This window comes from Salvelinus alpinus, chromosome 1 (genome assembly GCF_045679555.1).
Source record: "Salvelinus alpinus chromosome 1, SLU_Salpinus.1, whole genome shotgun sequence".
In the NCBI taxonomy this organism is placed as follows: Eukaryota; Metazoa; Chordata; class Actinopteri; order Salmoniformes; family Salmonidae; genus Salvelinus; species Salvelinus alpinus.
The window spans coordinates 59,895,581-59,921,574 of record NC_092086.1 but is presented as its reverse complement, the minus strand read 5'-3'; the positions used below and the strand labels follow the sequence as shown (position 1 = coordinate 59,921,574).

Below are 25,994 nucleotides of genomic sequence, written 5' to 3'. Positions count from 1 at the left end.
AAAAAAACTAATTAGGAAGAGAATGTGTTTTTACTTTCATCTTGTCTTAGATCAGCAAAGGTGTAGGGAAGAAATAAGCAGATTAAGTCTAAATTAGATATTAATAAACAACTGAAACAACTGACTATGAAAACATTATAATTTAATAAGTATTCAAGTACAGGAAAGAACACGACAGGTATGTGTGTTGTAAAAATGTTTAAAAAAATAAAACTATTGAAAGAGGTGTGTGTGCGTGTAAAAAAAAAATTCTCCAAAATGAATGTATAGCCTGTAATCTGTAAGAGAACAGCAAGAGCATGTATTTTTGGCACAACTGCAGACCAATACAGGGACTACTCATAAAGCCTAGATGTAGTAGGGGAACTTCAGACATGGCCATAAAGAGAGAGAGGGCAGGGCACTGGAGATCTGAGGTATGAAGAGGTGTGTGTGTGTCTCTGTCTCTGTCTCTGAAAAAAAGGAAATGATATGTAGCCATAACACAGCTAAACAAACAAATGGCCCCTGGACGTCATGGACCAGTCGATGGAACATAACTTCACAAAAAGTTTCAACACCCTGGTTTTCAAGTGGTTTTAAAGGAAATAAATATATTGACCTTTAGTCTCGTAAGAGACCAAGAGCATCTGTGAAAACTCCGTATGAGTTTCAATTCAGAAATCTATGTAACACTAATAACGAATGCTATCCTAAGACTTTATAAACAAATGACTTTATGAATTGACTGAATTTAAACAGAACTGACGTGTGTGAAAAGAAAGGTACAATGAGGGAGGTCAAAACAACAACCAGACAACTCCTCTTCCTGTCCTTCCTGTGAGCTGCTCGGCTAAATTGGCTCAATTTCTGAAAGGGAAGAGAAAAACAACACATACAAGCTCAACATAATATGACACCATAAAAGGTGAGATTTATGTTAACTAAATACAGCTTGTATAGTGTAGTTAGTGGCATAAATATAGGAACAGTATGGTAAAGTTGGTAATACTTGCTGTTTACTCATGGAATTTGTATTTCAGATCAAAAGATGAATATGACAGGCAAATATTTAGACAGCAAACTGTTTTGGGATATTTTCTAACCCAGAAACAACAGCTATACATTTGCCTCTTATTAATACTTTGATCTGAAATACCAATTAACCTACATGAGTATACTCTAAAAATGACCTACTTTACTTCACTGTCGCACACTTATGACACTACCTGTGATGTGGAGGAAAAAAAACGTACCATTGAACTCGGCTTCGAAAAGCAGCTGATACATTTTAACCTTGACTGCTGCTTTTCTTTGCTGAGGCAGCCTCTTCAGTGCTGGCACCAGGCTCATGGCAAAGAGGGTCTCTTCATCCTCCTTCCTGTGAGCATCAGGTTGGGCTGCATCCCTCTCGACGGCTTGGAGGAGCCTCTGCTGAAATGAGTTGAGTGGATCTGGGGGCTGGTACCTCCGATGACGCCTGGCGTGATGTTGTTCCTCTTCGTTTCTCTCTCTGTTTCTCTCCACGGCCACATCCTGTTCAACGAGGTCCTCAGTGGTCACTTCCGTGAGGGTCATAATAATCTCAGGTGGTCCCAGATCCAGAGGTGCTTCCTCCATTTCATCATCTTCCATGGCTGCACCGGTGGTGGTCATACTCGTGGATGATGTTGTAGAGGGTCTCACTACACCGGTGGAGGTGATGGTCGCACTTGTAGGTGACGTTGAGGTTCTTGATGCACCGGTGGCGACAACACTTGTGGATGACGTAAGGGGTCTGGCTTTAAAATTGCCACTCGTTGCCCTAGGCAAAATAAATGGATCCAGAAAATAAAGAATGTGGCAGAAGCACCAAGGCTGCTGGCCTGAAGCTGCTGACCCAGACCTCTTCTTCTCTTTCTCTGCCCTTCTCTCTCTCTGATACCTGTCCCTGAGTCCTCTCCACTTCCTCCTACAGTCTTCTTCTACATAGACATGAACATGATAAGCCAAACCATTACCTAGCATAACTATAGTTATTAGATAGCTATCATGGACATGTCACCTACTATACACATAGACACACATGGTTATCTGACCAAATTATCAGGGGTACAATAGTATCTACCATTTCTATTGCTAGTTATCTAGCATACACACTCGCACTCTTTCAAACATGAAAATTTGGTAAAGTTATCAGGGGTAGTAACTAGCATAATTTATTTGACTATTTCTTTCACACACACCTCATTGGCTAGGTTAGCAAGCTAGGTTAGCTAGCTAGCTAACGCTAACTAGCCACATCTAGCACAAGCTCACTACTAAACTGACCTGGCAATCCTACTATCGTGGACACTTGTCTCCAAGCAGCATTTTTTGTGTTTATGTCCCTGTAGCTGTCAGCAGTTGTGTCAAAAAGACACGGTTTTGAGGATACTGCGAAAATGATTCTCTGCTCCATGTGTCCAACCGCATGCGACCATTTGCAAAAGGTACCTGCATCAGTATAGTTGCCTAGCTGCGCAAAATGTTATGCAGCAGTGATGCAATGACGCAGTCGGTGTGTTCGAAGCGTTACTTTGGAAACACTACACACAGTGAGTGAAGATGAAATGTCAATCAAAGAGTCAAACGCTGATGAACTGTATTGATTCAGTGACACAGAAAAGTCAAATATCAGAGACAGAGCAAGCCTTTGCTGACATTGAGATAGGAACACAAGGCACAAAGCTAAAGTTCAAACTAGACACTGGTGCACAAGTAAACATTATTCCTCTGAATAAGTACTGCAGCTTGACATCTGAATGCGAGCTACAGCCCACCACGCGCAGACTGGTTATGGTGGTGAACAGCTCCCAGTAAAAGGCACATGCACTTTCAAATGCAAATACAAGAAAAGTGACATGATGTTGGACTTTTACGTTGTTGACACTAGAGCACCTGCAGTGCTAGGTCTTAAAGCATGTTTAGACATGGACCTCATCAAGCTAGTTTTATCAGTGACAGCACCAGTAGAGACAGAAAATGTACTGGAGGAGTTTGCTGATGTTTTTACAGGAATAGGATTATTCCCAGGAGAATGTACCATTCACCTTGACCCAGATGCAACCTCTGTGGTCTACCCACTGAGAAAGATTCCCCTTGCTCTCCGTGCCTGTCTGAAGAAAGAGTTGGAGAGCATGGAGCAATCTGACATAGTCACCAAGGTTACAGAACCGACTGACTGGGTAAACGCGTTAGTGGTGGTGGAGAAACCACGCACAGGCAAGCTCCGAGTATGCCTCGACCCAAGAGACTTGAACAAGGCTATCAAACGCCCCCATTATCCTTTACCGACGCTAAATGGCATCACACACAAGCTAGAGGGAGCACACTACTTCAGTGTCATGGACGCAAGATCAGGCTATTGGGCTATAAAGCTCACAGAAGAGCCATCTAAGCTCACAACATTCAACCCGTTTGGACGCGACAGGTTCCGTCGCCTGCCTTTTGGGATTATCTCAGCCCAAGACGAGTTTCAGCGAAAGATCGACGAAGTGTACGAAGGCCTCAATGGAGTTGTGGCAATTGTGGACGACATCCTTGTCTGTGGTCAAACCAAAGAGGAGCACGACCGAAACCTCAATCCCGAGAAGAGCACAGTCGGCGCTACAGAGGTCAGCTACTTAGGACATCTTCTCACAGCGAATCAAGCCAGATCCACAGAAGATCTCAGCCATAAAAGAAATGGAGCCACCAAAGAACCGTGCAGAGCTGGAAACAGTGCTTGGCATGGTCAACTACTTAGCCAAGTTCGCACCCAGCCTCTCCAATGCTAATGCACCCCTGCGTCAACTGCTAAAGCAGTCCAGTGAGTTTCTCTGGGACAAGCAACACCACATTGCTTTCCAGAATGTGAAAGACTTGATCACGAGAGAACCAGGACCAATCCTTGCCTACTACGATCCCGACAAAGAGCTCAGACTCCAAGTGGACGCGTCGAAGTATGGACTAGGTGCAGTGCTACTGCAAGAAGGAAAGCCCATCGGCTACGCTTCCAAATCTCTCACAGACTGTGAAATCAACTACGCTCAAATTGAAAAGGAGCTCTACGTCATTCTGTTCGGATGTAAACGTATCCATCAGTACGTATATGGACAAGTCATTGTGGAATCTGACCACAAGCCCCTTGAGTCAAACATGAGGAAACCACTAGCCGCAGCCCCGCCAAGGCTACAGAGAATGATCCTTCAACTACAAAAATACGACTTCGCAATCACTCACCGTCCAGGCAAAGACATCTCTGTCGCAGACACACTCTCCAGGAAGTTTCTTACCTATAAGGACAGCAGCCTCAGTGAAGGCATGGACATGCAAGTGCACACTGTGTACAGCAACTTACCAGTTAGTGACACAAAACTGAAGGAGATCCAAGCAGAAACAGAAAAGGACTCACAACTCACACAACTGAGGAAAGTCATAAAGGATGGATGGCCTGAGGAGAGGAGAAAATGCCCTCAGAGCGTCTCAGAATTCTGGAACCATCGTGATGAACTATCACAGATCAACGGAATAATTTTCAAAGGAGAGAAAATCATTATTACTACCAGTCTCAGAGAAGAGATTTTGACAAAGATCCATGCTGGACACATGGGCATGGAAAAGTACAAACAGAGAGCACGGAACATTTTGTTTTGGCCCGGAATGTGCAAACAAATAGAGGACATTGTTGGTAAATGCGCCATATGTCTTGAACGACGCCCCTCAAACACCAAAGAGCCAATGTTACCTCACTGTGTCCCAGACCGACCCTGGCAGGTCGTTGCAACCGATCTGTTCACCTGGAACAACGAGGACTACATCGTAACAGTGGACTACTACAGCAGATACTTCGAACTCGACAAGCTTCACAGCACCACATCTGCAGCTGTGATACACAAGCTGAAAGCAGCCTTTGCCAGGCATGGCATTGTAGAGACTTTAATATCTGACAATGGGCCCTGTTACAAATCAAATGAGTTTGAATCCTTCACAAAAGCATGGGAGTTCACACATGTCACCACAAGCCCACATTACCCTGAAAGTAATGGCTTTGCTGAAAAATCAGTGCAGATTGCTAAATCACTCATGGACAAAGCAAAAGCAGACAAGAGAGACCCCTACCTCAGTCTCCTTGAATACCGCAACACTCCAGTTGACAACTTCAAATCACCAGCCCAGCTGTTGATGAGCCGCAGACTTCGCTCAATCCTTCCCAGCACCAACCAGCAGCTGCAACCTGAGGTCGTCAGCTACAAGGAAATGCATGAAAAACGTGCACAGAGACAACAACAACAAAAGCGATACTACGACAGGTCAGCTAGACCACTGCCACCACTGATCGACGGAGAATCAGTTAGAATCCAGGAGCATGGCCTCTGGAAGCCAGCAGTCGTCATCCAGCCAGCTGACACTGAACGTTCATATCACGTCCGCACCGCAGAAGGAGCGGTGTACCGCCGCAATCGTCGTCACCTACTGAACACAAAAGAACAACACACTGATGAGATTAACTGTTCCCCTGAAAGAGAACGTGATGGACTAAACACACACACAGCACAACATACATCACAACATACATCATACTTATCTGCAACACCACAAGAGCTGTTGACTGACACAGAAGCATGCTCAGCATCATATCGCACAAGGTCAGGAAGAGAGGTCAAGCCCAGAGCTGTCCTAGACCTGTGAAATGTCAAAGGGTGTAGGCGGATCGCTGCCCTAAAAGAGTTCCAGACTGTAAACTTGTTATTGAAAGTTCACTTTTGGTATTGTATTTGTTTGAAATGTTAAGATGTAATTTCTACTGTGAAAGCTGAATTGCTGAGAATCCCTTGTTCGAAAAGTAACAGTATGTTGGATCATTGTTCAGAGTATATGTCGATTCAGTTGGTGTACTATGCAATATAAATGGTTACTTACCTTGAGTTCAAACTGCAGAGCATGTTTTCAAAAGAAACGCTTAGAATATGTAATAAAAAAAAATTGGATGCATTTTACCACCGTATCATACTGTGCTATGATTGGTTAAGACCACCCAGATGGTTAGGTCATGGGCAGTTGATCATGGTTGGAGATACGTGAACATGCAAGTTATAGCTAGCTAATAAAGAGCTACGTTAAGAAATATCCTGTAGTACTGCATTTTATTATTTTGTACAAAGAGTGCAAAACAAGACAATATGGGTAGCAAACTTCATGCTAATGAATTTACCTGTAGTAGGAGTGATGAATTATCGCTGACGAGGCAGAGGCTCAAGTGTTTCTACTGTACGAGATATCTGTGGAATGGTTACAGACAGTATACAGGTCAGAGGTCAAAAGTCTGTTATATGCAAATAACAGGATTGGGTTGTGCAGCTGACAATAGTGGCTCGCTCAAAGAATTTGTTCTTTGCATGCCCCCAGGTAAATGTAGGCTTTTGCAGAGAAGGTTTGTATTGTTACTCCACGACATAATATGTTATCACAATTCTATTAAAAGGACATTCTATACAAGGTGTCACTTCATTCGTGCTATTTGATGGGAACTAGCCCGCCCCCCTACACCACTCAAGTTTGCTCTTTCAGGCTCACAAGTCAGGCCCACAAAGGCAACAAGAAAAATGTTGCCCTATTGCTGCTCTGGAATTTGAACTCACAGACCTTCCTTTGGGGATCAACCAATGGTTGTGAGTTAAAATCCTTACAAGAGCATGCCAACTTACTTTTGTTGCCTTGAGAGAACAATGTTGAGGTGGGGTTCCGGAAGGACATTAGACAGCAAGGGAAATTGGATTATAAAATGTTAGGTTATAGCAACTGGTATTGAGTAGGAGTGCTGATCTACGATCAAATCAACCCCTGTCCATATAATCTTATTCCAGAGACAACTAATTCAGTATGATCTAGGCAAAGGTGATCGTAGAACAGTACTCCTCTGTATGCATTTCTGTCTCAGGCTAAGAATGCTGAACTGGAATCAGTTACCCTGTGGATGTATTTCAAGGCCTACCTTCAAACGCAGTGTCTCTTTGTTTGACATCATGGGAAAAATTTTAAAAATCAGCCAAGACCTCAGAAAAACAATTGTAGACCTCCACAAGTCTGGTTCATCCTTCAGAGCAATTTCCAAACGCCTTAAGGTACCATGTTCATCTGTACAAACAATAGTACGCAAGTATAAACACCATGGGACCACACAGCCATCATACTGCTCAGGAAGGAGATGCGTTCTGTCACCTAGAGATGAACGTACTTTGGTGCGAAAAGTGCAAATCAATCCCAGAACAACAGCAAAGGACATTGTGAAGATGCTGGAGGAAACGGGTACAACAGTATCTATATCCACAGTAAAACGAGTCCTATATCGACATAACCTCACAGGCCGCTCAGCAAGGAAGAAGCCACTGCTCCAAAACCGCCATACAAAAGCCAGACTACGGTTTGCAACTGCACATGGAGACAAATATCGTACTTTTTGGTGAAATGTCCTCTGGTCTGATGAAACAAAAATAGAACTATTTGGCCAAAATGACCATCGTTATGTTTGGAGGAAAAAGGGGGAGGCTTGCAAGCCAAATCACACCATCCCAACCGTGAAGCACGGGGGTGGCAGCATCATGTTGTAGGGGTGCTTTGCTGCAGGAGGGACTGGTGCACTTCACAATATAGATGGCATCATGAGGGAGGGAAATGATGTGGATATATTGAAGCAACATCTCAAGACATCAGTCAGGAAGTTAAAGCTTGGTCGCAAATGGGTCTTCTAAATGGACAATGACCCCAAGCATACTTCCAAAGTTGTGGCAAAACGGCTTAAGGACAACAAAGTCAAGGTAGTGGAGTGGCCATCACAAAGCCCTGACCTCAATCTTATTGAAAATGGGCAGAATGTGGGCAGAACTGAAAAAGCGTGTGAGAGCGAGGCCTACAAACCTGACTCAGTTACACCAGCTCTGTCAGGAGGAATGTGCCAAAATTCACCCAACTTATTGTAGGAAGCTTTTGGAAGGCTACCCGAAACGTTTGACCCAAGTTAAACAATTTAAAGGCAATGCTACCAAATACTAATTGAGTGTATGTAAACTTCTGACCCACTGGGAATGTGTTGAAAGAAATAAAACCTGAAATAAATCATTCTCTCTACTATTATTCTGACATTTCACATTCTTCAAATAAAGTGGTGATCCTAACTGACCTAAGACAGGGAATTTTTACTAGGATTAAATGTCAAGAATTGTGGAAAAACTGAGTTTAAATGTATTTGGCTAAGGTGTATGTAAACTTCCGACTTCAACTGTATATATATATATAAATATATATACACTGTATGAAATTATATGATTAACCATGAAATGTAGATTAAATATTTGTGGAATGAAAACTGCAGAGAAATACAGTATATATATATACACTGCTCAAAAAAATAAAGGGAACACTTAAACAACACAATGTAACTCCAAGTCAATCACACTTCTATGAAATCAAACTGTCCACTTAGGAAGCAACACTGATTGACAATAAATTTCACATGCTGTTGTGCAAATGGAATAGACAAAAGGTGGAAATTATAGGCAATTAGCAAGACACCCCCAAAAAAAGGAGTGATTCTGCAGGTGGTGACCACAGACCACTTCTCAGTTCCTATGCTTCCTGGCTGATGTTTTGGTCACTTTTGAATGCTGGCGGTGCTCTCACTCTAGTGGTAGTATGAGACGGAGTCTACAACCCACACAAGTGGCTCAGGTAGTGCAGATCATCCAGGATGGCACATCAATGCGAGCTGTGGCAAAAAGGTTTGCTGTGTCTGTCAGCGTAGTGTCCAGAGCATGGAGGCGCTACCAGGAGACAGGCCAGTACATCAGGAGACGTGGAGGAGGCCGTAGGAGGGCAACAACCCAGCAGCAGGACCGCTACCTCCGCCTTTGTGCAAGGAGGTGCACTGCCAGAGCCCTGCAAAATGACCTCCAGCAGGCCACAAATGTGCATGTGTCAGCATATGGTCTCACAAGGGGTCTGAGGATCTCATCTCGGTACCTAATGGCAGTCAGGCTACCTCTGGCGAGCACATGGAGGGCTGTGCGGCCCCACAAAGAAATGCCACCCCACACCATGACTGACCCACCGCCAAACCGGTCATGCTGGAGGATGTTGCAGGCAGCAGAACGTTCTCCACGGCGTCTCCAGACTCTGTCACGTCTGTCACATGTGCTCAGTGTGAACCTGCTTTCATCTGTGAAGAGCACAGGGCGCCAGTGGCGAATTTGCCAATCTTGGTGTTCTCTGGCAAATGCCAAACGTCCTGCACGGTGCTGGGCTGTAAGCACAACCCCCACCTGTGGACGTCGGGCCCTCATACCACCCTCATGGAGTCTGTTTCTGACCGTTTGAGCAGACACATGCACATTTGTGGCCTGCTGGAGGTCATTTTGCAGGGCTCTGGCAGTGCACCTCCTGGCACAAAGGCGGAGGTAGCAGTCCTGCTGCTGGGTTGTTGCCCTCCTACGGCCTCCTCCACGTCTCCTGATGTACTGGCCTGTCTCCTGGTAGCGCCTCCATGCTCTGGACACTACGCTGACAGACACAGCAAACCTTTTTGCCACAGCTCGCATTGATGTGCCATCCTGGATGAACTGCACTACCTGAGCCACTTGTGTGGGTTGTAGACTCCGTCTCATGCTACCACTAGAGTGAGAGCACCGCCAGCATTCAAAAGTGACCAAAACATCAGCCAGGAAGCATAGGAACTGAGAAGTGGTCTGTGGTCACCACCTGCAGAATCACTCCTTTTTTGGGGGTGTCTTGCTAATTGCCTATAATTTCCACCTTTTGTCTATTCCATTTGCACAACAGCATGTGAAATTTATTGTCAATCAGTGTTGCTTCCTAATTGGACAGTTTGATTTCACAGAAGTGTGATTGACTTGGAGTTACATTGTGTTGTTTAAGTGTTCCCTTTATTTTTTTGAGCAGTGTATAAACAGAATGTAGTGGAGTACTTTAAATACATTTATGTTAAGTAATTTACACCACTGGACTTGAAAGTAACACCTCAATTACCTCGACTGACCGGTACCCCCTGTATATAGCCTCGCTGTTGTTATTTTACTTCTGATTTTTTATTATTGTTACTTTTATTTCTTAATTTTTACTTAACACGTACTTTTCTTAAAACTCAATTGTTGGTTAAGGGCTTGTAAGTAAGTAATTCACTGTAAGGTCTACACCTGTAGTATTTGGCGCATGTGACAAATACAATTTGATTTGTTACACATGAAAACATGTTGTGAACCTGGTGTGACATTATTGAAACGTGTGGCTCAGTTGGTAGAGCATGGCGCTTGCAACGCCAGGGTTGTGGGTTCAATTCCCACGGGGGGACCAGGATGAATATGTATGAACTTTCCAATTTGTAAGTCGCTCTGGATAAGAGCGTCTGCTAAATGACTTAAAATGTAAATGTAAAAATGAAACTATGCGGACACCTAGTGGACATCAAGTGGAACTACACCACATACACACACTATAACCCTAAAACAGATGGGATGCTTTACATACATTGCTCTTTTTTATTAGACACTAATATATATGTCCAATAAACAGACATTCAAAAGTCGGAATGTAAAGTCGGAATGTAAAGCACAAACGACTGGAAAGTTCTTCAAAAGCAGCTGTAGAGAGTCAAGGATCTTGAGGTTACCTGAAATAGGTCAAAGCATATATTAAATTGAACTCAACATCTTCGACACAGACATAAATTACCTGCTATATTTGGGCAACAGGATTAACACAGAGAGAACTTGGCAAAATACAATGTATGTTTCTGTATTACGAGTAGGCTGGTATATACAGTATCATCGGTAACAATTGTGTACAAGCCACCTAGCTAATAAAATATTGGAGCTAGCAGTCATTATTTAAGTTACACGTTAACCATAGCGATAGCCTAATTGGGGCGCAGTAGAGCTCACTGGTCGAATGCCGACACACCGGAAATAATAACTAAAACATTTAACGAGAAATGGTGGAGGCTACCAGAATGAATTTTTCGGGGATAAACGTGGTGAGTGAAACACGTAATTACATAGCACACTCCCTACCCGGTATCCTATTCCGCCGCTATACAACTTTGTATGCGTTATTTGTTGGCAACCTTGTTATTTACGAAGATTTTGGAACGTTCCACAAATTATACCAACCAGGATACCAACCAGGGTCAAATTGACATGTTTGGACTGCAGCCCTTGTCTCCATTGACATTCCATGTTAATGCATGGCGGTATCTTATGGAGCACGGAAGATGTTAGGTAACTTGGTGAAAGGTATCAGTAGCTTCACTCGGCTGAATTATGGCCTGCATCACTCCCCACACCCACCGTTCGCGCCCTACTTCCTGGCTGCATTCTGAAGATACGTGAAGCTATAGGACTTTCTTCCTTATTTTCACTTTTTCACCGTGGATGATGCAACGATGATTTTCCTCTTGACTATATTGGCAAGTGTTTTACAAACAGGTTGGTTGCACGTATTATGGTTTTATATGACATTTCCTCAATTTCATATTGTTGATTTAAGTTAAATGCATTGCATATGTTCGATACTGGTTTGCTTGCAGCAGACTGGCGGTGGTGGTTAGTACTCGCAGCTATAGTCATTCAAGTTTTCACCTGACACTGTAGGCCTACATATTATGAACGTAGCAGAAGGTTCAGAGTTATTTTGCGAATGGAGTGGGACTCTGACTATTGCCTTGTGACATTTGTGTGATCGTCGATCGATTGCTGTTTCGTAAGTTGCCAATATTGGAGGGCCAGGGTAGAAGTTTAAGCCGGTTTTAATCATAGCCGCTGTCAGATTGGCTTTTTCATAGGCTACGTTACCATTCAAATGTGTTGATAGCCTATTTATCGTCACTAGAAGTTGTCTTTATAGTGATTTCCTATGTCTACGCTTCGGAGTTCTAATGCTGCATTCAAAACAACTGGGAACTCGAAAAAACGAGCTCCGATTGGGTAAAAGCCTCTTTCTAGAGCTCTGAATTTTCGACTTGAAGATCACTGAGGTCATGATTTGACCTCGTTTTCCCCCGTGTTCCCAATTGTCTTGAAAGCACCACAAGCAACAGAGGAAACGGGTTGTCACTAGTTACCACAGCCGCAAAGTAATAAAGCCCGCCAATTTCTTTAATTTATCTTCTTACATTTTGATTGTCAACATAACCCTTAACCACACTGCTAACCTTATTCCTAATGTTAAATGAAGCACATTTTTGTTTTTATGGTACAGCCACATTTTGACTTTGTGGCTGTGGTAACTAGTGGAAACCGAGAAACGCTTTCACAAAAACCTGTACATATCACGTGATCGTGCCAGCTGTACCCAGAGAGGAAGAGAGTGGCCAAACTCGGCGGGAAATCTGTCTCCCTCCAGCAGGTGGTGTAGTTTTACCCACCAAGCAAGGAGTTTTTGTATGGAGGTCAATGAGTGTGTCGAAATTTGGTCAACAAAAAATTGAATGGCTTATTTGGTCGAATACGTTTTGTAATGCACACATTGTTTTGAGTGTACTGATATAAGTAGGACACGTGATATCCAGGCAACTTTGAGAAAAAAACACTTTATATCGGAGTTGTCGCGAGGTGGCTATGCATATTCATATCATGAGGCTAGTAGCATAGCATCTCTTCATTGGATACGGGTGGTTGACATCACAACCCTCGTCGAATATTACAATAATGAGATGTGTCCACCAATCCAAAGAAAGGATAGGCGGGAGCTAGTCAGCCCACGGTTCTTCTTTGTGGACAATAACTCCAATTGTTAGGGCGGAGAGACATGTAATTTTGTCAGTATACCCATAATCTTTGCTGTAACATAGTTAGAACAATTCCATCAAGGACACTGTATCCAGTTTCACTATTTGCCACAAAGTCAAAATTGTCTAGGCCTACAGTATATCAAAACAATTCATGAAAACAAAATTGTGCTTTTTGGTCTTAATTTAAGGTTAGGCATAAGGTTAGTAGTGTGGTTAAGGTTAGGGTTATGTAATCAGATTTTAATAAGAGTAATTGTAGTAATATGCGAGGTTTATGACTTTGTGGGCTGTGTTAACTTGGGAACCAGGCGCCGGTGACGCTAGCAATCTGATTTGTTGGTCGCACTCACTCAAGAGCACCACGGCGCAAGCGAGTATATGATATGGGACGAAGAAAACGGTCATTGCCTGTTCAGCAGGAAAAAATTGAGGATTTGGAGGCAAAACATGCACGAATTGAGGAATCTGATGGTAAGGTGCTATTTCATATTTCACGCAAGCCAAAATGTATGGTTTTTCAAGCAACACTTTATGGAAGGTGTGGGGGTGTGTAATCCGACACCTGCTCAGCTCAACAGTTAACTAAATCCTCTCTAGAACATATTCAATTGGCCATGAGATATTGTAGAAATAGTCACATCATAGATGTGATATTTTATTGCTTGTACTTGTTTGGACTTATATTAGGTGTATCACACATGATTGTTTAAAAAAAAGAATTTGTCACACACACCGGATAGGTGCAGTGAAATGTTTTGTTTTACAGGGTTAGCGATAGTAGTATGGTCCCCCTGGAGCAAATTCGGGTTAAGTGCCTTGCTCATTCAAACCAGCAACCTTTCAGTTACTGACCCAACGCTCTAGCTGCTAGGCTACCTGCCACCTTAACAGATGTGTACGTTTGCCATAATCAGTGGGCTAGATGGAGTTTCCACCATATTGCTCACACACCCCAGCTGCCTATTTCAAATCTACGAGGTATGGCCAATCAACACATGTCATAGGCTAGGGGTTGATTTGGGACTGGACATGATGGTCATGCTTTCGTCCTAGGATGGACGGGTGTCAACGAGCACAGCTTCATAGCTGTGAAACCGGATGGTGTGCACCGGAGGCTAGTGGGAGAGATCATCCGGCGCTTTGAGAAAAAGGGCTTCAGATTGGTGGGAATGAAACTAGTCCAGGTAAGAGCACACACCATGATGCACATCCATCAAACACACACACACACACACACACGCGAGGAGAAGGAGGAACCACTTCATTAGACTTCATTATTAACATAGTTTACAACACTTGTACACCATCTTTCAAAACAAACAGGCAATAATCGGCCTTTCCAGAGCCGTGTGAAGGGGGTAACTGGAGAATTGTTGTCAAATATATTTAAATAAAATATGTGATTTATGTTTGTGAAAGGGGCTTATGATATACTGTCTGTGTTTGATCTCTCTCTGTTGTGATGTGGGTGTGTGTGTTCGCCAGGCGTCCGAGGATCTCCTGAGAGAGCACTACTGGGACCTGAGAGACAAACCCTTCTTCAATGGATTGGTGCGCTACATGAGCTCTGGACCCATCGTTGCCATGGTGAGATAGCATGCATACTACTACATACACAGCTACCCTCTCCCGCTCAAGACATTTTACATATTTTATTATGGTTTACACAATTTTAACGGTTACTGGTTATCCACGTTAATGTGCACATCCCTGTTGTGCAATTGTTCATCTAGGTGTGTATATGTGTGTTTAGGTGTGGCAAGGTCTGGATGTGGTGAAGATGTCTCGCAAGATGCTGGGAGAGACCAACCCGGCAGACTCCCTACCAGGAACCATCAGAGGAGACTACTGTATGGAAGTGGGCAGGTAAAGTGTGTCTGTGTATTGTGTAACTGGTGTGAAATGGCTAGCTAGCGGGGTGCGCGCTAATAGCGCTTCAATCGGTGAGGTCACTTGCTCTGAGACCTTGAAGTAGTTGTATTCCTTACTCTGTAAGGGCCTTGGCTTTTGTGGAGCAATAGGTAACGATGATTCGTGGGAGGCAGTTGTTGATGTGTGCAGAGGGTCCCTTGTTCGATCCCAGGTAGGGGCGAGGAGAGGGATGGAAGCAATACTGTTACATGTGTTATCATCAGTGACCATGAAATTATATCTTGACTTTCTGTGTTGTAGGAATGTGATCCATGGCAGTGACTCTGTGGAGAGCGCTCAGAGAGAGATCTCTCTGTGGTTCAGGCAGAATGAGCTACAGTGCTGGGAGGACAGCAGCGGACACTGGATCTACGAGTGACACACACACACCACTTGTAGACCACCTAAGTGCCTTCAGAAACTATTCACACCCCTTTACTTTTTCCACATTTTGTTTTTCCAAGCGGGATTGAAATTGATTTAATTCTCTTTTTCTGTCAACGGTCTACACAATACTTTGTCAAAGTGAAAGAAATTCTAACATATGTACAAATATCCATGAAAAATAGAACACTAATATCTTTGATAAGTATTCATACCCCTGAGTCAATACATGTTAGAATAACCTTTGGCAGCAATTACAGCAGTTAGTCTTTCTGGGTAAGTCTCTAAGAGCTTTGCACACCTGGATTATACAATATTTGTACATTATTCTTTTGAAAATTCTTCAAGAGCTGTCAGGTTGGGTGTTGATCATGCTAGACAGCTATTTTCAAGTCTTGCCATATTTTCAAGCTGTTTTAAGTGAGAACTGCAACTAGGCCACTCAGGAACATTCAATGTTGTCTTGGTAAGCAACGCCATTGCCTTCAGAAAGTATTCACACCCCTTTTTCCACATTTTGTTGTTACAGCCTGAATTTAAAATTGATTAAATTGAGATTGTGACAGTCCTACATGCAATACCCCATAATGTCAAAGTGGAATTGGGTATATTATATATATATATATATATATTTCTTTTTTTTACAAATTACTAGTTTAAAAGCTGAAATGTTTTGAGTCAATAAGTATTCAACCCCTTTGTTATGGCAAGCCTAAATAAGTTCAGGAGTAAACATTTGCCACACAAGTTGCATGGACTCACTCTATGTGCAATAATAGTAGTAGTGTTTAAAAAAAAAAAAAAATTATGACTACCTCATCTCTGTACCCCACACATATCTGTAAGGTCCAGCAGTAGATCAGTGAATTTCAATCACAGATTTAACCACAAAGGTTTTTGAAAGCCTCGCAAAGAAGGACACCGACGGGTATTTAAAAAAAAAAATAAAAAAAAAAAAAAAAGCATTGAATATCCCTTTGAGCATGGTGAAGTTATGAATTACATTTTGGATGGTGTATCAATACACCCAGTCACTACAAAGATACAGGTCTCCTTCCTAACGACTTTGCCGAAGAGGAAGAAAACCATTCTGGGATTTCACCACGAGGCCAATGGTGACTTTACACAGTTACAGCGTTAAATGGCTGTGATAGGAGAAACAACATTGTAGTTACTCCACAATACTAACCTGAGTGAAAAGAAGGAAGCCTGTGCAGAATAAAAATGTCAAAACATGCATCCTGTTTGCAATAAGGCACTAAAGTAAAACTGCCCAAAATTTGGAAATTAACTTTGTCCTGAATACAAAGAGTTAGGTTTGGGGCAAATCCAACACAACGTATCACTGAGTACCACTTCATATTTCCAAGCATGGTGGTGGCTGAATCATGTTATGGGTATGCTTGTCATCAGCAAGGACTAAGGAGTTTTTTAGGATAAAAATACATTAAATAGCTAAGCACAGGCAAAATCCTAGAGCAAAACCTGGTTCAGTCTGCTTTCCAACAGACACTGGGAAACAAAGTCACCTTTCAGCAGGACAATAACCTAAAACACAAAGCCAAATATACACTGGAGTTGTTCCTGAGTGGCCTAGTTACAGTTTTGACTTAAATTAGCTTGAAAATGTATGACAAGACTTGAAAATGGCTGTCTAGCAATGATCAACAACCAACATGACAGAGCTTTTGTAATTTTAAAAATAAATTGTGCAAATATTGTACAATCCAGGTGTGCAAAGGTCGTAGGGTCCCGATCAGAGTTAAGCAGGCTTAAATGGTACGTAATTCACTTTTTATGCACTTTTCTCTATGCTTATTCTGACCTTAAATCTTAAAGGAAAACTCCACCGAAAAACAAATGTTTTGGTATTTGGTTAATTAGTGCATTGCTGATCTAGTCCCAAAACATTTTGCATGTCAGCAATCAAGTTTTCAAGATGTCTAACTTTGAAAATACAGAAATCTGACCCGTATGATGCATTTAGCATTATTTGATGCAAAACACATGTTTCATGAGATGAGATGAAATAAAAGATCCCTGTATTGTTCCATACAGCTTATTTCTCTCAAATGCTGTTCACAATTTTGTTTACATCCCTCTTATTGAGCTTTCCTCCTTCGCCAAGATAATCCTTCCACCTGACAGGTGTGGCATATCAAGAAGCTGATTAAACAGCATGATTATTACACAGGTGCACCTTGTGCTGGGGGCAGTAAAAGGCCACTCTAAAATGTGCAGTTTTGTCGAACAAAACAACGCCACAGATCTCTCAAGTTTTGAGGGAGTGTGCAATTGGCATGCTGACTGCAGGAATGACCACCAGAGCTGTTGCCAGATAATTGAATGTTAATTTCTCTACCATAAGCCACCTCCAACCTCGTTTTAGAGAATTTGGCAGTACGTCCAATCGGCCTCACAACTACAGACCACGTGTAACTACGCCAGCCCAGGACCACCACATCTGGCTTCTTCCCTGGCATAGCCGCAGGAAGTAGTTTGGGAGTGGGGTTGCTGCAAAAATGCTTGCCCATGCTGAAGATGTCTATTTTGGTCAACTACCACATCTCTGCAGCACTCCACCAATCAGGCCTTTATGGTAGAGTGGCCAGACGGAAGCCACTCCTCAGTAGAAGGCACATGACAGCCCGCTTGGAGTTTGCCAAAAGGCAACTAAAGGACTCTTAGACCATGAGAAACAAGATTATCTGGTCTGATGAAACCAAGATTGAACTCTTTGGCCTCAATGCCAAGCGTCATGTCTGGAGGAAACCTGGTACTATCCCTACGGTGAAGCATGGTGGTGGCAGCATCATGCTGTGGGGATGTATTTCAGTGGCAGGGACTGGGAGACTAGTCAGGATCGAGGGAAAGATGAACGGAGCAAAGTACAGAGAGATCCTTGATGAAAACCTGCTCCAGAGCGCTCAGGACCTCAGACTGGAGCGAAGGTTCACCTTCCAACAGGACAAAAACCCTAAGCACACAGCCAAGATAACACAGGAGTGGCTTTAGCACAAGTTTCTGAATGTCCTTGAGTGGCAAGCCAGAGCTCGGACTTGAACCCGATCAAACTTCTTTGGATAGAGCTGAAAATAGCTGTGCAGCGACGCTCTCCAACCAACCTGACAGACCTTGAGAGGATCTGCAGAGAAGAATGGGAGAAACTCCCCAAATACAGGTATGCCAAGTTTGTAACGTCATACCCAAGATGACTCGAGGCTATAATCGCTGCCAAATGTGATTCAACAAAGTACTGAGTAAAGGGTCTGAATACTTACAGTTGAAGTCGGAAGTTTATATACACCTTAGCCAAAAACTCTGTTTTTCACAATTACTGACATTTAATCCTAGTAAAATTTCCCTGTCTTAGGTCAATTAGGATCACCACTTTATTTTAAGTATGTGAAATCTCAGAATAATAGTAGAAATAATTATTTCTTTCAGCTTTTATTTCTTTCATCACATTCCCAGTGTGTCAGAAGTTTACATACACTCAATTAGTATTTGGTAGCATTGCCTTTAAATTGTTTAACTTGGGTCAAACGTTTCGGGTAGCCTTCCACAAGCTTCCCATAATAAGTTGGGTGAATTTTGGCCCATTCCTCCTGACAGAGCTGGTGTAACTGAGTCAGGTTTGTAGGCCTCCTTGCTCGCACACGCTTTTTCAGTTCTGCCCACATATTTTCTGTAGGATTGAGGTCAGGGCTTTGTGATGGCCACTCCAATACCTTGACTTTGTTGTCCTTAAGCCGTTTTGCCACAACTTTGGAAGTATGCTTGGGGTCATTGTCCATTTGGAAGATCCATTTGCGACCAAGCTTTAACTTCCTGACTGATGTCTTGAGATGTTGCTTCAATATATCCACATCATTTCCCTTCCTCATGCAGCCATCTATTTTATGAAGTGCACCAATCCCTCCTGCAGCAAAGCACCTCCACAACATGATGCTGCGACCCCGTGCTTTACAGATGGGATGATGTTCTTCCGCTTGCAAGCCTCCCTCTTTTTCCTCCAAACATAACAATGGTCATTATGGCCAAGCAGTTCTATTGTTGTTTCATCAGACCAGAGTACATTTCTCCAAAAAGTAACATTTTTGTCCCCATGTGCAGTTGCAAACCGTAGTCTCGCTTTTTATGGCGGTTTTGGAGCAGTGGCTTCTTCCTTGCTGAGTGGCCTTTCAGGTTATGTCGATATAGGACTTGTTTTACTGTGGATATAGAAACTTTTGTACCTGTTTCCTCCAGCATCTTCACAAGGTCCTTTGCTGTTGTTCTGGGATTGAATTGCACTTTTCGCACCAAAGTATGTTCATCACTTGGAGACAGAACGCGTCTCCTTCCTGAGCGGTATGACGGCTGCGTGGTCCCATGGTGTTTATACTTGCGTACTATTGTTTGTACAGATGAACGTGGTACCTTCAGGCGTTTGGAAATTGCTCCCAAGGATGAACCAGACTTGTGGAGATGTACAATTGTTTTTCTGAGGTCTTGGCTGATTTCTTTTGATTTTCCCATCATGTCAAGCAAAGTGGCACTGAGTTTGAAGGTAGGCCTTGAAATACATCCACAGGTACACCTCCAATTGACTCAAATTATGTCAATTAGCCTGTCAGAAGAATTATAGAATTATATATAGAATTATAAGTGAAATAATCTGTCGGTAAACAATTGTTGGAAAAATAACTTGTGTCATGCACAAAGTAGATATCCTAACTGACTTGACAAAACTATAGTTTGTTCACAAGAAATTTGTGGAGTGGTTGAAAAATAATTTTTAATGACTCCAACCTAAAGTGTATGTAAACTTCCGACTTCAACTGTATGTAAATGTGATCAAAAATATATATATATAAATTAGCAAACATTTCTAAAAACCTGTTTTTGCTTTGTCATTTGCGGTATTGTGTGTAGATTGATTAGGGAAAAAATAATTTAATCAATTTTAGAATAAGGCTGTAAATGTAACAAAATGTGGAAAAAGTCAAGGGGTCTGAATGCAATATGTTTTCCAGTTTCTTGAAATACTTTGCAAATGCAACTTTTTTCTTTGTGAAAACTGAAATGGTCTATTCATTCATTTTCCATATTAGTAAACTCTCTTATCCAGAGCAACTTACAGTAGTGAGTGCATACATTTTCATACTGGTTCCCCAATGTAATTGAAACCACAACCCTAGCATTGCCATGCTCTACCAACTGAGCCACATTATCAGATCATCACAAACCACTTGATGGCTCAATGTGCTCAATTACTGTATTGTGCATTGTTTTTCATCATGGTGATGAAAAGTCTACAGGTACAAACCTTGATGACCAGCCTATGTACAATACAGTAAAGTACATTTACATTAAGTGGTTTGTAAGGATGGTAAATTAATACTACACCAAAAGTGGTTGTTTTCCATGTTATTTGATCAAGATAAATATTTAATTTGATGTGGATGTTTTGTGTCTTTGCCCATAACTTTGTACCTTTTGATGTAAATGGACAGGGTTTTATTGTTTCTGGATTCCATTAGAATGACAATCGCAGAGAATGGGACAGCAACTCTTAAAATTCCAACTATTGAATCCTGCAAGATACTGTTCTTAATTATTCAACTACCTCTTTTGCCAAAGGAGGGATGATGAAAAAATGTTTTTTTTGTCTGCAATACCTCTAATGTTAGTAAAGGACCAATGCACTACTTTTGTGTATATGTTTTTATTATATTTTTATTTTATTCTGATTGTTCAGGGGGTGCTGCAGCACCTTCAGTACCCCTACTTCCCGCTGCTATGCCTGTGGGATGATCTGAGAACAGCCACCTGGGCAGCTGATGAAACTGTGGGTTTGCACAACATAAGAAAGCTCATCTGTGTGCTCGTCCTCCTCACCAGGGTCTTGACTTGACTGCAGTTCGGCGTCTTAACTGATTTCAGTGGGAAAATGCTCACCTTCGATGGCCACTGGCACGCTGGAGAAGTGTGCTTTTCACAGATTAATCCCGGTTTCAACCGTGCTGGGAAGATGTGGGCAAGCGGTTTGCTGATGTCAGAATGGTGAACAGAGTGCCCCATGATGGCGATGGGGTTATGGTATAGGCAGTGTCATGACTCCTGTGAGGATCAGAATGGGTCAGATCAGACTTGTGGGGGGTGACAGTAATCAGGCCTTTCTCTCCCACAGAGGGGAGAGGGGGAGCTGCTGGATGGTCGAATGTTCACACCCGGTTGTTAATTACAAGAGAGGGAGACTCTCTTGCTCTCCAATATTGGCTAAAGCAATGTCTTTTCTCTCCAGAGACTTTTGCCCTTTCAAAACTCTAACGTCCAAAAGTGAATAATGGAACAATAATTTTAACATGGGGAATGTGGGAAATGGTCAGTGGGGAACTATGGAAAACTAATGTAATATTGGTTTTCATTTTGTGATGTTATTAAAAACTGTATGAACCAAATACTGTAACTTGTCAAATTTTCATCCAATATGTCGTACATACAATATTTTGTTAAGATAGGAATGTGATTTTAGTTTTCTAATAGGGTAATAGTTTTGATATCCTTTGCACATTATGTAGCCACGCCCTGAGTGAGGTCGGAGAGCTTGTCAGCATTGACAGAATGCCCCTTTTGACTAAGAGTGCATAAAGGCTTGGAAGAGAAATCAATATTTAGACCAGGAAAGGTGAGGCGAGAGCTACATGTTTTAAATGGTTGAAACTCAACCTCAACACGCAGTGAAGAAATAAACTCACCTTCCTTTAGACCAGAGAGACAAAGAGCTGCAGCTCATGTCCATCGTGGTCCAAAGCCTGAATACCAACACGAGGAGGAAGAAGCGAGAAGCTCACTTCAGACAATCACTGGTACAGTTGATTAGCTGTCTTAAGTCAGATATCGAGAATAGCGAATCTAAGTGAGGCCATATTACTACGCTCATCACCAATGGGAACCGTCAACATGGTTGGTTATCTTCCAGAGTGAACAACAGTAGAAGACAGGAAAGGGGAGACCCCTTTCGGACAATCAGAGCCATACAGCTGGAAGGCCAACAACTTTCCGAAAAGGCTTGGATTCGACCGAGATAAACAATGAACGAAGGCATTTCACACGTAAATACATTCATGATTTCTTAATTCAAACGGGTGACGGTTTGTGAGCAAGGTATATGATTAATGTGAGGACAGTCCTAGAATGTATACATGATGTATACAAGTGTGCCTTTTTCTTTCTCTCTCTCTTCCCCCCTCTCCCTCTATGTTGTAACAAGCCGTCATATCTTGTCAGTCCACTAGGGACTTTTGTCTCATGTAAGTGTGTGTAGTCTGTGTTATTATTTAATTAGCTAGTAAATAAATGATTAAACCAATACTGAATAATGCGCAAGGCTGGGGTTTTTGCAGATCCAAGAAGGTTATGATCGTTCAGAATGAGTATTTGATAAGAGGTAATGATTAATAAGATTACTGTTTATCGATGTTATAGGTAAAGACCTTATAGAGTTTAATTCAGGAGATGGTAACTCTAAACAACTTATTCCGTGGTGCCCCAAAACCTAATGAGTTAATTGTTACATGATTAATTTAATCGGGTAACAATTAAACATAGTTAGTGGATTAAATAAATAACAGTCATCAGATTAATGACAGTAAAGTCACAACATTTTATCGATGGCAATTTGAATGTACAAAGATACCGTGACGAGATCCTGAGGCCCATTGCCGTACCATTCATCTGTCGCCATCACCTCATGTTTCAGCAGGATAATGCACGGCCCAATGCAGCTATGATCTGTACGTAATTCCTGGAACCTGAAAATGTCCCAGTTCTTCCATGGCCTGCATACTCACCAGGCATGTCACCCATTGAGAATGTTTGGGATGCTCTGGATCAACGTGTACGACAGTGTATTCCAGTTCCCAACAAAATACAGCAGCTTCACACAGCCATTGAAGAGGAGTGGGACAACATTCCACAGGCCGCATTCAACAGCCTGATCAACTCTATGCGAAGGAGATGTGTCGCGCTGCATGAGGCAAATGGTGGTCACACCAGATACTGACTGGTTTTCTGATCCACACCCTACCTTAAAAAAAAAGTTATCTGTGACAAACAGATGCATATCTGTATTCCCAGTCATGTGAAATCCATAGAGTAGGGCCTAATTTATTTATTTCAATTGACTGATTTCCTTATATGAACTGTAACTCAGTAAAATCTTTGAAACTGTTGCATGCTGCGTTTATATTTTTAAATCTACCAATTGGTGCTGAAATGGAGACGAATATGCATATATTTAGATGGATTTCTTTCATTGACGCCTAATATTCTGAACCCGATATATATAACTAGATATGTTCTATTGAGTCTGTCGTCAAAATTCTAACTAAAAGGTACACCATATTTAAAGGTTTGGCTTAAGATAAATGTACTAAAAACCCGATTGAATGAAAACTCCATGAGAAAATCCGTTGGCCAGTAAGTAGGAGGGTTTGCAGTGGTTGATTTACCACACCAGTAAATACTTATGTAAATTAGATATTTCTGTAATTCATTTTAAATAAATTTGCTAACTTTTCTATAAATTTGTTTTCACATTGTCATTATTGGGTACTGTGTGTAGATGGGTGAGATAAAAAAAAATTAAATTCAGGCTGTAACAAAACAAAATGTGTAATAAGTGAAGGGGTATGAATATTTTCTGAAGGCACTGTATATTTGGCCTTGTGTTTTAGGTTATTGTCCTGCTGAAAGTTGTCTCCCGGTGTCTGTTGGAAAGCAGACTGAACCAGGTTTTCCTCTAGGATTTTGCATGTGCTTAGATCTATTCCATTTATTTTTATCATAAAAAACTCCCTTGTCCTTGCCGATGACAAGCATACCCATAACATGATGCAGCCACCACCAGGCTTGAAAATATTAAGAGTGGCACTCAGTGATGTGTTGTGTTGTTTTTGCTCCAAACATAAGACTTTGTATTCAGGACATAAAGTATTTTTTGCAGTTTTACTTTAGTGCCTTATTGCAAACCTTGATGCATGTTTTGGAATATTTTTATTTTGCATTGGCTTCCTTCTTTTGACTCTGTCAATTAAGGTTAATATTGTGGGGTAACTACAATGTTGTTGATCCATCCTCAATTCTCCTATCACAGACAAACTAACTGTTTTATAGTCACCATTGGCCTCATGGTGTAATCCCTGTGCGATTCCTTCCTCTTTGGCAACGGGGTTAGGAAAGATACCTGTGTCTTTGTAGTGACTGGGTGTATTGATACGCCATCCAAAATGTAATTAATAACTTCATCATGCTCAAAGGGATATTCAATGTATGTTTATGTGCCCTTCTTTGTGAGGCATTGGAACACCTCCCTGGTCTTTGCGTTTGAATCTGTATTTGAAATTCAGTGCTCGACTCAGGAACCTTACAGATAATTGTATGTGTGCAGTACAGAGTCATTCAAAAATCATGTTAAACACTATTATATCACACATAGGGAGTCCATGTATGTATGCACATTTTTACTCCTGAATTTATTTAGGCTTGCAATAACAAAGGGGTTGAAAACTTATTGACTCAAGACATTACAGCTTTAAAAAATGTTTTATTAATTTGTAAAAATGTCTAATAACATAATTCCACTTTGACATTACGAGGTATTGTGTGTAGGCCAGGGACACAAAATCTAAATTTAATCCATCTTAAATTCAGGCTGTAACACAACAAAATGTTCAAAAAGTCAAGGGGTGTGAATACTTTCTGAAGGCACTGTACTTTTCAATGTAGGTCTACTTTTATGACCGCCGATCATACCAACTCACTCTCTTCACACACTTAAAACACACACAGCCGCAAAAATATTTTGTATCATTCTGTAGTAGGCAGCTGTACTGTAGGTGATACGAGTGATATTGCTGCTTTGATGAAATATTTATTGAATGAATCACAACACATCTTCGTCACGGTTACTTACACAAGATAACATTGAGATTAAACTGCAAGATGTGAGATTCACAGTGAGTTAACTTTAAGATTGAATTTACACTGCAAGGAGAATCCTTGTACTGTAGGTTCTTTAATTGCATATCTGCTGCTGCTCTGTATGTACTGGACGGCCATGGATGTAGAATGCAATAGTGCTCTCTCTGAAACTTAGCAATAACCACTGACAGAGAGAGAAGAGAGAAAGGCGAACATAGGGCACATTTTTCTAATCTCATTAATTCATAGTGATTTATTGTGTTTTAATCTGAAGGCACACATTCACAGTTCGGTCAGTGTATTTATTTCATTCATTTGAGCAGTTTTAAAGATGTCGTCTGTAACATAACACCTCTTCGTTTTTGAAGAATATGTCATGAAGAAGCTGTGTACTGCTTTCTTACCGCATCATAATCCAAAAACACTCTTAAACCTCAGAGGAGAACCAACAGTGAAGAAGGAAGTTTGTAAACACTGAATGTGGTCGAACAGCCAACTGTGTCGCTTCAAATAAATTTGGATGAATGAATTTAAATGAATAAAATTCTCAATGAATTTCATTCCTTTATTGTTACAGGTATATCATAGACATTAAGGGTGGTTGTATGTGTGATAGGCTATGTACTGTACTCAAATGACTTTTAACCAGGATCTAAAATGTAACAAAATGTCCACTGTGCAACATGAACATCTATAGTACTGCTGTTAGAGGTGCCTAAAGTTGACATGTTCCAAATGGACTTGAGCTTCACTCTTACGAATCTTAACCACTGTCCTTGTTACTTCTTTGTACACCTTCAATTCAATCTGTAAACCCAGAAGTTCCGAACTGCAGCATCATTTAAAGGCAATGTTCCCACGTTAGCAGAGACTGCATTCACAGTAAACTGTGAACTGTATACTGTATGTCGGCTCAATCGGAAATTACCTTTAAATGCGGCATAGGTTGGCC

General features: G+C 41.7%; 2 protein-coding genes and 1 long non-coding RNA gene across 4 annotated transcripts; 1 reads left to right on the top strand and 2 right to left on the bottom strand.

Annotated features, from left to right (window-relative positions):
- Positions 1-257: 257 nt before the first annotated feature.
- Positions 258-2,419, bottom strand: LOC139582262 (transcription factor Adf-1-like). The gene is made up of 3 exons (XM_071412282.1): positions 2,290-2,419; positions 1,236-1,943; positions 258-849 (listed from the first exon to the last, which is right to left on the bottom strand). The coding sequence occupies exons 1-3, from the start codon at positions 2,417-2,419 to the stop codon at positions 833-835; spliced, it is 855 nt and encodes a 284-aa protein (XP_071268383.1). The 3' UTR covers positions 258-832.
- Positions 2,420-10,481: 8,062 nt separating this feature from the next.
- Positions 10,482-11,386, bottom strand: LOC139582546 (uncharacterized). Its single transcript, XR_011676377.1, has 2 exons — positions 11,172-11,386; positions 10,482-10,660 (listed from the first exon to the last, which is right to left on the bottom strand). It is a non-coding gene; the product is annotated as an uncharacterized lncRNA (long non-coding RNA).
- Positions 11,316-15,935, top strand: nme3 (NME/NM23 nucleoside diphosphate kinase 3). 2 transcript variants are annotated; one of them, XM_071412619.1, is made up of 5 exons: positions 11,316-11,474; positions 13,832-13,962; positions 14,264-14,365; positions 14,532-14,644; positions 14,951-15,935. In XM_071412619.1, the coding sequence occupies exons 1-5, from the start codon at positions 11,432-11,434 to the stop codon at positions 15,066-15,068; spliced, it is 507 nt and encodes a 168-aa protein (XP_071268720.1). In that variant the 5' UTR covers positions 11,316-11,431; the 3' UTR covers positions 15,069-15,935. The 2 variants fall into 2 exon arrangements, with proteins under 2 accessions (XP_071268720.1, XP_071268712.1); XM_071412611.1 differs by lacking the exon at positions 11,316-11,474 and adding an exon at positions 13,050-13,249.
- Positions 15,936-25,994: the final 10,059 nt, after the last annotated feature.